Below are 16,070 nucleotides of genomic sequence, written 5' to 3' on the forward strand. Positions count from 1 at the left end.
TGACCCAGAGCAGAACCTCAAATGTTTGTTGGTTGAATGAAGGAGTGAACAGGGATTTTTCTCATAGAACAAGAAATATGGAGACAAGTGGTCCCCAGGTTGGTTTGGAAGTGTGTCATGCCTTCAGGGAGCCAGGCTCTTTTCAGCCTTTCGCTCCGCTGAGCTCAGAGTGCTGGGAGGTCCTTTCTGATGCTCTCAAGATGGTGAAGCCTGCTCCAAACCCCTTGCCCTTCCGCAACGAGCTGCCAGAACAGAAGCTCTTCTCTGCCATCTCGAGTTGATTATCAGTGGGAAGGTCTCCTCTGTGCTGGCCATGACTGGGTTAGACACCCATGTGTAAACCAATTCTTGGCAAATAGAATTCATGACTGTTTTCAAATGGCTGTCATGATTCCTCTCCTGGGGCTGCACACATTGCCACCTGGAGCTGAACAAAATCGGTACTGTAAAAACCATTTGGAAAACAAAGGGATGGGAAAGGATCACCCACAGCAGGTTTCCATGCGAGACAGGTGGGGCTCCCCTTGGACCATGGCTCAGAGGTGCCATCTTCAGTTATTAAAGCCCAAAGCCAGGGGAGCAGGGGTTCTGTTGTGATCCTCAAGAGACGGAGGTGACCGTGCAGCAGCCATGGTCTGTCCCAGGATGCAGCCACTTCACCATCCATCCCCCACTGTCCCTCGCACTGCCACTCAACCCACACAATGAGAGCAGAGCACCCCCCACTGCTTCATCTCCCCAGAGTTCTTCCAGAAGAGGAGGCCCCCTCTTCACATCCCTGTTTTCCCTAAGACCTGAGAAAATGAGATCAACTACTTTGGGCTCAAGGACTTTAAATTTCTAAGGAAAGCGGATTTACTGACCAAAAATCTGACACCTTGTTTCTTTTTTTAAAAATGTAAACAAAGTGAAAATTTAAAAACTTTATTTTTTTAATAGATATTACATGTACATGGTACAAAATTCAAAAGATACAAAACATAAACTGTGAAAAGTAACCCCCACCGCTCATCCCAGAGGCAGCTGAAGCTGTCAGGTTCCTGTGGATCCCCCTAGAGATTCTCTAACTATGCGCACACACAAGAAGTATATATACAGCCACATTTTCCCCACCCTCTTCCTTTTATTTTCAGAAACAAACACTAGTAAGCCAAGTCTTTATCTCCACTTAACCATGCATCTTAGGGATCATTCCATGGTAGTAGATAGAGAATAGCTTAATATACCATTGTATGGATTTGCCACAATTTATTTAACCACTGCCCTATGTTGGTGGCAGTTTCCATCTTCTTGCTATTACAAATAATGCTGAAATGCAAATCCTTGTATATAGGAAAAATCCTTAGACGTAGCATTGCTGACCTGAAAGGTTTGTGCATTTGCACTTTTGATAGACACTGTCTGACTGACCTCCATGCGGTTGTACCGTGCTTACTTCCGCCAACACAGTATGCTTCCAGGGTGCTTCCCACTGCTTGGTTTCATGTGGCTCAGTCATTTAACCAGCCAGGCTACCTTTATGCATGGTTTACTTTGAGCCAAGACATACTCCTGACCTAATCTCTGACAACAGTATGTTCCCTTTTCCCCCCACTCCCCCCATCTGCATGGGGGGCAAAAACCATCTGCAAAAAGTAATGCCTTTGAAAGGTCTGAAACCTCGGACACCCTTCTCATCTCAGCCATCAAGGTTACAGTGTAACAAACACTCTGAGACTCTCTAAAGTGGCTGAATAAAATCACCCCCTCATTCTCAAGCTAAGCACAAATCAGATGAAAGGTTCAATCTAAACTCTGCTAATACAAGGACACATAGCTGCGGTGTGTAGAAGCTATTTTACCCAGCCAGAGTTTCCTGATCACCCACTTTAGTCAGACGCCAGGGAGACTGCAGAGAACACCACAGGTGACGTCCTTGCCTTTGCCGCTTACACCCCAGAGTGGAGGCAGCCAACAGGGGTCGCACAGGACTAAGGGAGTGTGCCGTCAAGACGGAAAGCAGGGGAGAGGGCAGAGTGTGGTCAGGGATGCAGGCTGACACTGAGGCATCTGTGCGAGCATCAGGTGTCTGGGAAAGCCCTTGTCCACAGTCTTGGAGGGAGAGAGGTCCAGGCAGAGGCAAGGCAGTGTGAGCCTGGCATCTCTGAGGAACTGATGAAAGGCTGACGTGGAGAGTCCATCGTATTCCCCACGTCCTCAAAGAGGCTGCAGACCAGCTGCTAAATCCCCCCTAACATTTCTACACATTTACTGTGAGGACAGGGAGACTATAACATTATTTTTTTATATAGCATTTTTAGCCTATCACCGTGTGCTATGAGACAGAACTGTCATGGCTGGGGCAAAGGACCAAGAGAAGGCCTGGGGACTCTGAGGACACATCACACAAGGCCCTTCTCTTGGCCAGTGCCAGCCACTTGGACAGATGTTGGGCCCTCGCCCTACGGGGGCTCTTCACTGTCCAGCTGTGTAGCGAGTCATGCTTAAGGCCACCAATGGCCATGAACGACTCAGAGCACTTCCTTCCTCAGTTTCATTGAAGTCAATTAACTGCATCTCAGGCTCAAGCCATGGTAACTTGTTGCTAAAAGGCCACTTCCCGGATCACCTGCAGAGAGGGCAACACGAGGCTGTGCTGAGGTGACAGGGATCAGGTGGCATAGGTTTGCAGGCCATGGGCCCAAAGTGCCCTCAGGCAAGACTGCTCTGGTCAATGTGACAGCTCGAGGTCCCCCCTGTCTCCTGCGCCTGGTTTCAGGAGGCCCAGGAGCTGCAGGGATTGTCAGGGAGTGAATTCTCAGCCTGGGAAAGGTCTCCTGTCTACCAGCCCCTCTGCCTTCTGGTTTTGCTGGCAGGACAGCCAGCTCTCCACAGAACACGGGCAATGAACCCAGTTAAAACCACATCCTGCAGACTCTAATGAGAGCTTAGGCCTGACGCACTTGGGCTGTGCCCACTCAGGCTCCTGACGAGTAACCTCGGCACCTCCCTTGGTGCAATTAGCTGAGCAGTGACCTAGGAGCCTGAATCCAGGCCAAGGACAGTAACAAACGCAACCCGAGTGTCTTCTCAGGTGCCTGGAGGTTGTCAGTCTGTCCTGCTCACAGCGGCTCTGACTCCCTAAGGCGCACACGGAATGGGGGCCCAGCCCAGGGGCTTCCTGAGAATCCTAGGCACCAGCTGCCAGCAAGCTCACTGCCCTGACTGAACAGGGAGGACAGACTGCTCCTGGGGAAATCTCCTTCTCCTGGTAGCATATGTTTTACAACTGTGATGTATTTTTCATCTCCAGAAAAGCCTGTGGGCTCAGCAGAGCAGCCAGCCATCCTCTGCGCATACAGAATGGGTCCTGGGAGGCCCCCTGACCTCTGAGGCCTGACTATATAAAGCACATTTAACGTCCTCTTTACTCACAAAGGCACTATCCGTGCTGTGGGTTATCTGTAGCAAACAGAATTCTCAAGACTGGCTTCTGCAGTTTAATTCAAGATATGTTCAAGGAACAGAAACGGATTTATTATCTTTTTCAGGCCTTATCCCTTAGTCCTAAGGGACCAAAAAATGGAAACAACATCTCCTGATACCTCCCTATACCAAAACCGAATGAAACTCTGTGGAAACACAGCCCAAAGTCAATACCCCCACTTTCGGAAGACGCATCAGTTCCTCTGGATTAGCCATGCCCAACTTTCTTCAGTCATCCAGAGAGGGGGCTGCCACCATGATCCCCAGGATAACCCATTTCTCCTCCCACAACCTGGGGACAACACACAAATAGTCTACCTGCTCACAAGTTGTTAGGCCTGTGAGCTTCTCAGCAAGATCACCAAAGTGTTTTCCTGAACCTGAGATAGTTTACAGTTTTACCGTCCCCACCTTCCCTTGCCCCTGGAGCTCTACCTGCATTCTGGCAACCACTGGCTTCAGCCTCACTGAGTCCTTTCAAAATCCACAGGCTACCAGCACCCACCCAGGCGGAGAAGTACATGATCAGGAACAGTGCCATCAGCACGTGGGGGCACGGGGAGCAGCCTCCTCACTGGGCGGGCCTTGCTGGACCAGCACAGAAGCCAAGGTCGTTGATCCAGCATGAGATTCTTTAAGTCTGTACACACCAGCCCTGCTTACTCCACACATTAGGGAACTAAAACCGAGCACAATGTCCCTGCAGCTGCACGCAGCATGCTCACTGCACGTTTAAGCTTTTATGTTTCATAGCCCAAACCTGCTGACTGGTACCTGCAAGGCTTGTGTGGAATGATGTGCAAGCCTTGCTCATGCTGGGTTCACTGACCCTGAACAATTCCTGAGGGCCGGGGCAGAAGGGGCTGTTTGGATGGACTCCTTCCGGGAGAAACCGTAAAGCCCTCTGTCTTTCCTTCAAGGCTCTGCAAAGGGTGAGTCTCTGCCCACCTTTCCGGACTAGTCTCTAAAGCCCCCTGCAGAGACTGGCCACCCACCCCTCTCCCAACAAGCATGCCTTATACTCTCCCTGCACTTTTTGAGTTTTAATCACATCTGTACTTTATCCAAAATGGCTTTTCCACTAATCTCTATTCAACTGTGATTCCTCCTTCGGATCCAGCCCAACCCAGCTGGCTCCGTGAAAACTCCTGGATCTCTGCACACCTGGCTGCTTTTCCTGCTCGGACACCCTCAGCACCTGCTCAAGGCCGGTCCCTCCAGGATTTACACACTGGCCTGGATGGGGGTGACTGTGGGCGAGCCTGCCTCTGGGTCCAGCCCTGACCTATGCACAGCAGGGAGCATGTGATGTACTCCTAGGGAGGATGCACAAGACCACCCACAGACTGGCTGAGACTCACAGGAGAGCAGGGAGCGGTGAGGTGTCATTCTTACGTGCCAAGCTGAGGTCTTTTTTTTTTTTTTTTTTGGTGAGATGAACTTGGGTGAGTGTGATGAAGCCAAGGGCAGACACTGAGTTTTCATTCTAGTTGCTACACCATTAAGGTTGCTGAGCAGCCCCCGAGGGACCAGGAACAAAAGGCATCACGGCAAGTGAGAGGCCCAAGTGACCAATATTCACATGGGCTGGTCGTTCAGCTAAAAGCCTTGTTTACTAAGAAAAGAAAAGTCCCCGTGGTCAAGCTCTGGGGCCACGTGCTGGAAGCCTGGGTGCAGGGTCTGTGTCCTCCTGCTCAGTGCTTCCTCCTCAGCAGCTGCTCAATTAACATTACTGAACAAATGAATTCCTCTTTATTCAGAGTCCATTCAAATACAGGTACCTTCATATGTGCAATGTTACTGGAGAAATAAAAGTAGAATCGACACAGAGAACAGACACTGCCCACATTTCTTCACTGGAGGATGGGTGTTATCCAAGCCACAATGTCTGCACCGTCCGATCCCATGGACAACAGCCACCATGGAGATGAAATGTGAGCAAAGAGGAGGAAGGAAATATCCCGTGTTGAGATCATCACACCTACATCTCTGCTGCAGTGTCCGGAACCATTTCACCATCTCGGAGCTGATACATGGCGTTTAGACGAAGACATCAATGATGTGCGATGATGTCTGGGAATGTTCAAGAGGCCTTGGCTTTCACTTTGGACAGCAACATCTCGTTCTTGCGGCCTTCCTGCAGGGGAAACAGAAAGACAGAGCAGAGAGGTGGGGACCGTGTTATCGCCCACCTCTGCATCCTTCCCTGTCCCTGGAGAGGCCTGTGGATCATGGACAGGCCTCCTTTTCCATTGCCACCAGTGTAGGGGAGGTTCCTGGACACACGCTGACCTTCAAGGCCCCAACAGTCACAAAGACTGACTGTCAGACTGAGGACAGGAGAAGATTAGGCACTGTCATCCCCAAAGACTTCAATCCCCAAGGGGCAGAAGCAGAAAGCAGACACTTCTCTGATCTTGGATGCCTCCAGTGAGGAAGGGGAAAGTCTTGGACACCACGGCCCAAGGAGTCCTAAGAGACAGCAGATGGAGCATGAAGAAGAGCTCTTACTCCACAAGAGCGAAGGTTAAGAATACCCTCAGCTTTAACAGAGAAACCCACAGCAGACAGAGGGAGAGAAACATATCGAGGGACACCTCTCCCATAAAGTGAGCTGTAGGAAACCCATCACTGAGGGCGCTGCAGGATGTGGACAAGGTCACTGGCCTCATCCCCTGTGTGCAGAGTCTGGCATCCAGGGTACAAGGCCATGGCTGTGTTGTTTTGAATCCCCTTCTTCCACAGCATCTCACTGTGCGTCCTCCTCCCCGTTTGCAGTGGCCTTGATAGCTCAGGATACTTTCGTCTGCTCGTACATCATGTCCACTTCCTCCCTGGACCACAAGGAGCCCAGTTTACAGTGAGAGGTGAGCATGGAAGGGGAAGGACCTTGAGGGGTTGAGCCTTCAGTCACCACGCTGCCACTTAGTGTGGAAGAAAAACTTGGTCACCCTTGGCCCTTTCTGCATCCAAGACCCCCAAAGTCCCCAAAGATGTTTCCACCTCCCTGGGCCTGGCCAGATGCTCCCACTTCTCTGGAGGCCCTTTGCTCTTGGCTGCAGTGACCCTGGTTCATCCTCAGGGTTTCTGTATACCTTCCATTCAGAGCTACGGAGGGCTGGGTGGGTGTGAAGCTGAGTTGTTCTGCCAGAAGCAAGATACTCTGACATTTTTTAAGCACATGTTTTTGGAGGGGGAGATAACTTCTAGGGGGTGGGAAGAGAAAGAAGGTGAAGATGAGTAACATTTGTTGTGTTAGAGAAGTTGAGAAGAAAGTTTTCTTATTTAAAATGAGTTATTGAGACCTGCTTGGGGGAAAAGCCTCCAGTACCAAAAAAAACAAAAAACGTAAGTGGGGAGCAGTAAAGACGAATATAACAGGCAGAGAGGCATACTATTACACTGGTAGACTGCTTTCTCTAGTTCTGTGTGTTTTTGAAAATTTCCATAAGAAAAAGATAAACAATATAATAAGGAATAAATAAGTTTTAATTGTTATTCACATAACCTTAGGAAGGAGGAAAAAACAAAAAATAACCCCAAAACTAAAAACCTCGGAAGCATCAAAACTGCTGCTATGGCAAAATCCCCAGCAGGGGTCGTTCTTCTCATCACACCACACTGAGACGAGGCTTCACGTTTTTGGTAAAGACATTTCAGGCGGTCATGCCTGGTGTGTGAGCACTACTTAATTCATGCAATCTCCTGGAAGCCTTTCAGGAGATGACAGAATGATATTGTCTGCCAGTTCAAAGCAAATACAGAGAAAGTCCTTTAGGTCTTTCTCCTCGCGTCTGCTTCTCATCTGCTGAAGAAAGTATGGGGCCTGTTATGTGCCAGACACTGTGAGCTCCACTCACTCGAGATTATGTGCCCAAACTCAGCATCATAAAAATGTATGGCTAGCTTCGTCAGGGCCAGGCAAGAACCTAAATCTTAGTTTGGGCAACTTGTGAGAAACTGTGCTTTGAGAAACACGATTAGTTGGTGTAATACTGCCATTAAGGTGTTTTCAGAGTATATGTTTTTTCCCTGGCAGACTTGTTATTAACAAACCCTCCCAGGGCAAGCGAGTCAATGGAATTTTAGAGATAACTCAATGTCTCTACTCAAAACGGTCTTGATCCCAGAGGAGGTTGGAGTCAGGATGAGGGCATGACCTAGTGCCTTCATGGAGCCCACGGGGTCACAGGAGCTCAATTAATGTGGAGTCAGCTGTACCCCATAAAGGGATGATTGGGGTGGTCAAGGGGAAGCTGTGGAGGCTCAGTGGTAAGGAATATGCCTGCCAATGCAGGATATGCTGGAGACTTGGGTTTGATTCCTGGTCGGGAAAATCCCCTGGAGAAGGAAATGGCAACCCACTCCAGTATTCTTGCCTGGAGAATCCCATGGACAAGAGCCTGGAAGCCAACAGTCACAGGGTTGCAGAGAGTCAGACATGACTGAGCACACACGCATGCCAAGTGGTGTCAAAGACCATGTTCTGGATGACACTGCTCTGCATGAAGAATACTTACTGCCCAGCATGGTGCTGGGACCAGGATGCGGTAAGAATTCAGAACTGGGGAGAAGAAAACTAAGCAGGTCGGGGAAAAACAAGCAGAGGAGGCGGAGCAGAGGTTCTGGGAGAAGATTCCATCCTGGGATGAAAATCTGATTTTTCAAACTGCTTTTCTCCCACAAATGAGATCTTACACGAATCTGCAACATGTAAAATGGCAGAATTACTCTAACTGGAAGGATGCGGTGGGAGCTAGGAAGCAGCAAGGAAGCCTTGACACCTGCGGTGGCCCCAACTTACCTCAGAAGAGCTTGAAAAAAATTTCTAAGATTTTAGAATGCTAACTCATGGTTTTAAATTTTTACCAAGTAAGATGATTTAAAAAAAAAAAAAAGGAGTACACACTGTCACCATCATTTTATAAGAGAGGCAATTGTAGTATCAAAAAATTAGACGTATTTTTTTTTTAAAAAGGTGAGTCCTTTAAGTGAAATACATGTAGCCATCTGCAGCAAATATTCTATTCCCCTTCCCCCTTTTCCATCTTGCTTTGGATTGAAGGACACAGAAGCCAGCACACCTGGTCTGGTCTGGGGTCTTTATGGGTTCTGAGAGACCCACCTTCGGTCTCTGAGTGACAGTAACTGTGTCAAGGAGGCGGGAACATGGAAATCTTGACCTTAACATACCTGAGGGAACTGCTTCCTTCAGAGATGACCCCCAGTCTTCACTCCAAGAGCCTGCAGTGTAGTAAAGAGCTTTTCCATCTCACTTTTATTTGCTTTGATTTTGACAGCTTATACTTATCCTCCCAATTCATTTGCCCTTTGCTTCTGCTGTCAAAATGGCAGTGCTGGTGTGTCCAAGCAACATTTAAGTGTAATTCTTCTCCTCTGGGCCTTTTCTCTTTGTGTGTTATTTGGGAAAAAGAGCTCAGGTGGGGAGCGGTGGGTCCCTGTTTACTTCCTGTAGCTCTCTTGCTGGCCCTTTGGCTCCAACCCCTGCTGACCAGAGGCTTCCAAACGCGGAGCAGTTCACCTGGTCACTTTGCCCAAGACCAAGTTCTCACTGGGGAGGGGCCTTCCCTGACCATACCCGCTACATCAGTCCCCTCAAGGCAAAGGGTGGAATTACTTCTGATTTGTTATTACTCGTTTATTGAAAGGATGAGACATTCTGAAATGCCTACAGTTGTGGCTCTCAAAAGTTACGTTACAATAATAGGAAGAAGCAGCAGAGAAGGAAAACTGGGGAAGGGAGGAAGGAAGAGCGAAGAGCCACAGAAAACATGTAAGAACAAAAACGTTGGTATGGAAAGACTGTTTTTTATTCCACTGACCACATGCCAGGATACAACTACCTTTAGCTTCCCTGTATCTTCTAAATTCACTAAAACCACAAAGATTTATATTAGAAAAAACCACACAGATTTATATTAGAAAAGGGGAAAGAAGTCCTGAAAATAAAGCTGATGAAATCTTGGCAAATGACAGAATGAGGTCTGCTTTCTGGAAAATCTCTTAAGAAAAGGGCACTTTCCTTTCTGGAATGATGGACAGTAATCCTGCCCAAGTGCAAGAGAAAAGACAGGGGTCAACATTTGGCAGAGGGTGGGTGTGACAGGTGCCAGACACGTGCACAGCTGGTCCCTACCCATGTGCATAGTAGGCCAGTGGCAGGATGTGAACCCAAGCCTGTCACACTCACAGTTCACTCCCCTCACACATGGCTTCTCAAGGTTCCTCACAGCTTAAGATTGGGAGGAAGGGAAATGCTAGACGTGAATCTATACCAAACACTGTTTCCAGGTGGCCCTGCGATGCCATTTTACTTGTGAGCTTAATGTGGCTACAGAGTGTCAAGAAGATGAAGTGATGTTTCTTAGAACTGAAGTTCAGTTAGAGCTTCAAGATGGGCCACAAAACAACACAATCATGAACTACTTAGATGTACACTTTACTGTCAGGTCAACTGCCCACTTGCTATTTCCATTTCAGACTGGTGGAAAACCAAAGAAATGCTCTGGTTTGCAGAGGTTCATCTTGGTGGCGGGTGGTGCTGAACAAGAATCTTGCCCAGCCTCAAGGGCCCCATCCCCCTCTTACCTCCTTGAACTCTTTCACGGTCTTAAAGTACAGCCTCTGTTTTTCTAACAATTCCAAGTACTGGTCGTTCAGCTGGTCTCTCCTCATCTTGTTTTCTTGTTTCTTCTTCTCCATCTGTTGAAACATTTTGGGAAGCAGTGATGAAAAGCCATGTTCTGACCAAGGGTGGCTGACAAGGTCCAGAAGGAAACTATTACTAACTTCTCATGGATTTCCTTCCAGTAGTTTCCTTCTATGCATCATTTCTGAGGTTGTTTTTTATTTATCTGCATGATACAGCATAGGAACTATAATCTGTTCAACAATTCTCCTATCATTGGGCATTAACTGCTTCATTTAACTCTGTGTGTGTGTATGTTTGTGTGTGTATGTGTGAGTACAATTTCACAAGAAACAGGTAGGCAGTTTCCTCTTTACTCAGGAACCCTTCCACAGGCCACAGACACCTGTTCTATTACTTGCACTCCCTGCTGGTCTGTTCTGTGTACACCCTGCACCTGCTGGTTCTGGGGGAACCTGTGCTCTGGGGCACAGACACTCCCCTGCCACCTCTATCTATGCAGAACCCATCATGGTACCCAGACACAGGGGGCTGTGTTTTTGTTTCATTTAAACAAACACAATGAAAGACATCCATTCAAATAAGTGCTGTTCTGCAGAGCAGACAGACTTAATCCATTTCAGTGCCAATCAACACTCAAAGTCTACCTGGAACCCTCAATGAGAACAATTTTTAGACTCAATGAATTCACTTGTTCAACAAAGAGTTCTTTGGTGCCAACCATGGGTCAGGTGCTGTGCCAGCCACCAGCAACACAGACATGAGAGGAGACAGCCCTCCCCATTCAGAGACCTGAGCACCCTCCTGGTGCCCAGCCACCTCATGGGGGTACAGACACAGCAGCAGCCTCCTCTGCTGGCCAGCACCAAGGTGCCTTCATCATGAAGCTTAGGGCAGAATGGAGGGAATGAAGGTGTCAGGCCCATTTCCTTCCCAGGGAATGCTTCAGATAGTAACAGAAAGGGAAGCCAAAGTGGGGAAAAAACTCAATAACTTCCTCTTGTTCTTTACTATGAGCAAGACTACCTCCCCAAAGATGAGCATAGTGAGTGGAAAGTCCCTGCACTGAGGCTGGGTTGTTACAGGCCTGTGGTTGGCCAGGTTCTCTGCTCCCCACCTCCCTCTAACCCCAGATCATCAAGAAGGGACTCCACTCTCTCCTGCAAGACAGTCTCCCTGCCCTGGGTAAGTGGCCCCACACATGGACAGCTGCTGTCTCACTTTGCCCTCATTTTTGTGGCTGAATAGTCTTGTCACCAGTGACACTTTTTTTTTCTCTTCTGACATGATTTTGCTGACATCCTTAATAAGGAGATGAATATTTTGCTAGAGGGAAAGGGACATGGCAAGCTTTTGTCTGCAGTCCTTCTCTGGTGAGATGGGATTATAGGCAGCTTGAAGGAGTGGATTTTTAGGACAGGTCCTAAGGCAATTCTCTCATGTATTTACATTCTGGCCATGCTCTCTGGACTACTCCATCCCAGGACTGTGAAAGGAGATGCCCTTTGTCCCCAGAAGGTTTCACTGCCATGCCCGAGGACCTACTTTTGACACATTTCTAAAGTAGGACCAAAAGCAAGAGACATTGGAAGTGTTAGTTAGGATTTATTTATTTGTCTGCTGCGGTAGTGGGAGCCTATGGCTGCATGTCTGGCTTCCAGACCATCAGCAAGTTTTCTTTTCTCCTGACAAAGTGTGCATGCGAGGAGCCAGAGTGCAGAAATGCTCACGATGCCCCTAGCCTGGACAACTCTCTGCAAAGCGATCTCTGGAGCCCCCACATCCCTTTCAGTTCCTATTTTCTCTTATGAGGCTCAGTATCCTCTCACTTTGGCAGAATTCAACAATTACGTGCATTTTTATAGGGAACTCCTAGAGACTAAAATGCTCTTGAGGTGTAAGGAATGGATCCCTGATGGCAGAATGTCAGGAATCGGAGAGCCAGTGAGGACTTGATTCTGGGCAAGAGAGAAGGCCTGCTGGTGAAAGTCAGCTTCCTCATCTGTGAAACTGGGGGAACACACTCACTTAAGAGGGCTTCTGGGAGGATGAGCCCAGTGCTTGACACTCGGTAGGTATTACATCCACAGAGCTGTTGCTAAGAGTCTTAACGACCGATGCAGGCAGCCTATGGAGCTGGCCTGCCCATGGTAGGGTCTGAGACCTTAGTGGGACCCCTTGTAGAGACACTGAAGATGTGTCTTCAGAATTGAGAGCACATCCCCAGGACAACTGGAAGAGACCTGCTTTCCCCAGGGCCTTCTCCCATCACCAGTGTAAAACTCTGGCCACATTACAGAAAAAAAGCAATCTGACCTTCATTCGACTTTGCTTAATTCCTTCTACAATCTGTTCCATCTGACGTAAAAACTGGTCCCGGGAAGCAGGGGAGGCCATGGCTCTGAAAGACAGACCAGCAGAGGTATGACCAGCAAACAGGATTCAAGAAAAGGGGAGGAATCGAGGAGTTAGTCCAGATAATGCCCCAGGAGGCAGACAGGCCTCTGCAAGGCCGGAAGGACTCATGGGGCCCCTGTGATCCCAGGCAGCCAGAGATTTTAAACAGTGAGCAAGGCATGAAAATTAGCTTGGTCTGATAAATGAATATTAATCTGTTTTTCCCCCAACCCTCTCTACAATTTTTCTTACTAATAGGTACTTTCATAAATAAAATGTGACTGAAATTAACAATTTAAAAAAATTTTTGAATGGTGACAGGTACTGCTTAAGGAATAAATTTCACTTAGTTTTTAAAAATCTGAAGATTTAGAGGCACTGATCAAGGCACTGGCTGTCCAGTGGTTAAGACTTCACCTTCCAATGCAGTGAGTTGAGTCTGATCCCTGGTTGGGAAGCTAAGATCCCCCATGCCAAAAAACTAGAACATAAATAACAGAAGCAATATTGTAACAAATTCAATAAAGACTTTTAAAAAAAAGGCACTGTTCAAGATTGGGAGACATTTTCTGAGATTTTCCTAAAACCAGTCTGGTAAACCTGGTCCTGTTTCCAGGAGCAGCAGCTAAACAAGTGATGACCTAAAACATGCCTGTTCACTTCCAGTCCTGCAGAGGGACTGACACGGGAAGGATCAGAGCACACGATACAAGGATGAGAAGAAATCTTTCAAAGGATGGGCCAAGAGACAGCAGAACTTCCACAAAACACTCCAACCTAGCTTCTCTCAGTGATCAGGAGATACAGATGAAAGCATCATTTTAGAAATGTCACAAGGCTGTAAGTCCCTAACTGAATCTGAATATTAAATGGAGCTGTTTGTTTTCAATTAGAAGTGAAACTTGAAGTCCAGAGCTTGTAATCCATTAAGATCTTAGCTGCTGGTCATAGCAGAGTCCATGCTGGTAAGAGAGGAAGTCTTCTGGACAGACAGCCAGCCTGGGCTGCCTGGATGAAGTCTTCGGGACAGACAATTAGCCTGGGGCTGCCTGGATGGCAGACAAGGGAATGGTCATCTTTGAGGGCTGGTATGATTTGAGTAGAGGTGGGCTTTGCTCTTCAGTTTTTAGAGAAAATATTTATATTTGAACACAGTAATTTAGAGTATGCACATGACTTAAAATCTACCACCAAATTTGAAAACTATTTAAAAAAAATATAGATTATTTTATTACCTATATTTTATTTTTTAATTTACTTTTTTCTCTAACCAATGATTGAATCCAGGCCCTCCATGGTGAAAGAGCGGAGTCCTAACGACTGGAAGGCCAGGGAATTCCCTCATTATCTAAATTTTAAAGCATCTCTATGTTTGCAAAAACAAATGTTATTAATCTAATCTTAGTAGGACAAAAGTAAGCTACAAAGACATTATAGCAGTTAGGCATAGTCAAATTATTTGAAAGCTAACTTCCCCCCTAAGCTGTTCCTTGATGTTTTTAAAATTTGCTGTAATATCACTATGTTTTTGTAAGAACTCAAGGTCTGCATAAACCAAGATACATCTGCATACAGCAACAGGGGTGGAAGTGTAAGAATCTCAGCCTGGGCACTGAGCCTTGCTGCAAAACGGAGGTGAGCGGACGCCGTGTAGGGCACACGGATACTGACTGGAAGAGAACGGACAGCACTTACTGTGAGAAGTTCTCATGAATGGAGTTCAGCAGGCTGATCTGGGGAGGAAGGAAGAACAAGAACAATAAGCAAAGGCCGAAAGATGCCTGTGCCACCCCAGCCACTGAAAGCCTGGCGCCTGTCTCTGGATAGTGCTTCTGCAAGGAACACACCTTGTTCATGCAGATGAAAAGTAACACAAAGACAAGAGCAATGTGTTCTCAGCCTCACAGTTTCCCCAGAGCCTCCAGCTGTAACAAGCATGACCTTGGTAGCATAGGAGGAGGGCTCTGTGATGGGACCTAAACCCCCGCTGAGGCACATCTAGGCCAACATCAGGGCTCCTTGGGGAAGCTGCACCACTGTCCTTTCGATCTCACCAAACACTGAATTTCATTTTCAGGGCCATCAGCCCAGTGGAGAGTCAGTGGGGGCGGGAAGGTGAGAACACTGTGCCCACCCTACTCCTTCCCACAGAGTTTCTGCCAATGTGTCTGCTGCCAGGCAGCTCTGAGAGCCTCCACAGGTACGTGCCCCATTCAAGGTCCCTCCCCCATGGAAATGCCATGGCCTGCACACAAGACCCTTTATCTGCCCTGATGACAGCCCAGGGCAGGGCTCTGAGTCTGGAGTTTAGAAACCTAGGTTGTCTTTCCAGCTCTGTCACTGACCTTGCTTGTGAGCCCAAACTAAGCATTTATTATACTTGGACTCAGGCTCACACTCTGAAACATGGAGATGATATTCTTGTCCTCGACTCCACAAGCATGTTGAAAGCTAAAATATCACAAGTATAAATAGACTTGGAATAAAATGTACAAATTACCCAAATGAAAAGTTCTAACTGCATTAATATGGCTTGGAATTAAAAAGCCACCACCACCCTGCATACGCCTAAAGGAATGCAATAACCTTAAACACTGCTAATGAAGGGAAGTCAATGGGGTTTAAGGTTTTCTCACAAGGAGCTGGCCTGACCCTGAGTTAGGGGACAAGTCTTCCCCTTACCAGGTGGGAAGACCCCCAAGTCAGGGTGTGCAGCAGAGCGATCCCCCAGGTCTGATGAAAATCCCCACAATGGACTCATCTGTTCAAACACTGATCAAATGTTTGTTATGTGTCTATCACTGTGCAAGGCCATGGATACAGAGAAAACAGAACCCAACCCCTCCTCAAGGAGTGCCTCTTAGAGGAGAGAGATTGATCTGGTTTGACTGACAAAAATAGGTAGTCAACAGGGAACTCAAACTGGGGCTATGGAACAACCTAGAGGGGTGGGATGGAGTGGGAGGTGGGAGGGAGGGTCAAGAAGGAGGGGACTCATGTCCACCTATGGCTGACTATGCTGATGAATGGCAGAAACCAACACAATATTGTAAAGTAATTATCCTTCAATTAAAAAAAAAAAAAACCCAAAATAAAAAATAGGTAGTCAAGATAACAATAGCCACAGGAGCTTCCATTTGGGTTCAGGTAAAAGATACATCTGTAATAGTATTCTTATTAAAGTGGTAATTAGTGCAGGTTGTAGGATGATAACGAAATAAAAAAAGATTCTGTCACCCTCAAGGTGAGGGGTAGGCAGGAACTAATACATATCACTGTGTGCTAGGAACTTCAGGGACACTGTCTCATTCATTCTATATCACTGTAGGATATGTGGTGAGGGTGAGGAGGTAAGACTAAAACCCAAACCCAATGACTCCAGAGCGCCCACCCCCGCCACCACCCTGTGCTGCATGCTGCAGCTGTGAAGACGCCACTGCTTGTTTCTGAATACAGCTGCACACCCGCCCCGAGCCGCTGCTTTCCACGGAGAGAGCTCCGAATCACCAGCAGATCTGACCTGAGTGAGAGTCGGAGC

General features: G+C 47.5%; 1 protein-coding gene across 2 annotated transcripts in view; it reads right to left on the reverse strand.

Moving 5' to 3' along the window:
• Positions 1-908: 908 nt before the first annotated feature.
• The window catches only part of CCDC93 (coiled-coil domain containing 93), a 103,376-nt gene continuing 88,214 nt past the window's right edge, over positions 909-16,070 (reverse strand). For both annotated transcript variants that reach the window (XM_061439679.1, XM_061439675.1), the window contains 4 exons: positions 14,228-14,265; positions 12,452-12,536; positions 10,075-10,188; positions 909-5,602 (listed from right to left, as the gene is read on the reverse strand). In XM_061439679.1, the coding sequence (XP_061295663.1) occupies positions 5,549-5,602; positions 10,075-10,188; positions 12,452-12,536; positions 14,228-14,265 (291 nt within the window). In that variant the 3' untranslated portion in view covers positions 909-5,548. The remainder of the gene's footprint in view (positions 5,603-10,074; positions 10,189-12,451; positions 12,537-14,227; positions 14,266-16,070) is intronic.

Source organism: Bos javanicus, chromosome 2 (assembly GCF_032452875.1).
Source record: "Bos javanicus breed banteng chromosome 2, ARS-OSU_banteng_1.0, whole genome shotgun sequence".
In the NCBI taxonomy this organism is placed as follows: domain Eukaryota; kingdom Metazoa; phylum Chordata; class Mammalia; order Artiodactyla; family Bovidae; genus Bos; species Bos javanicus.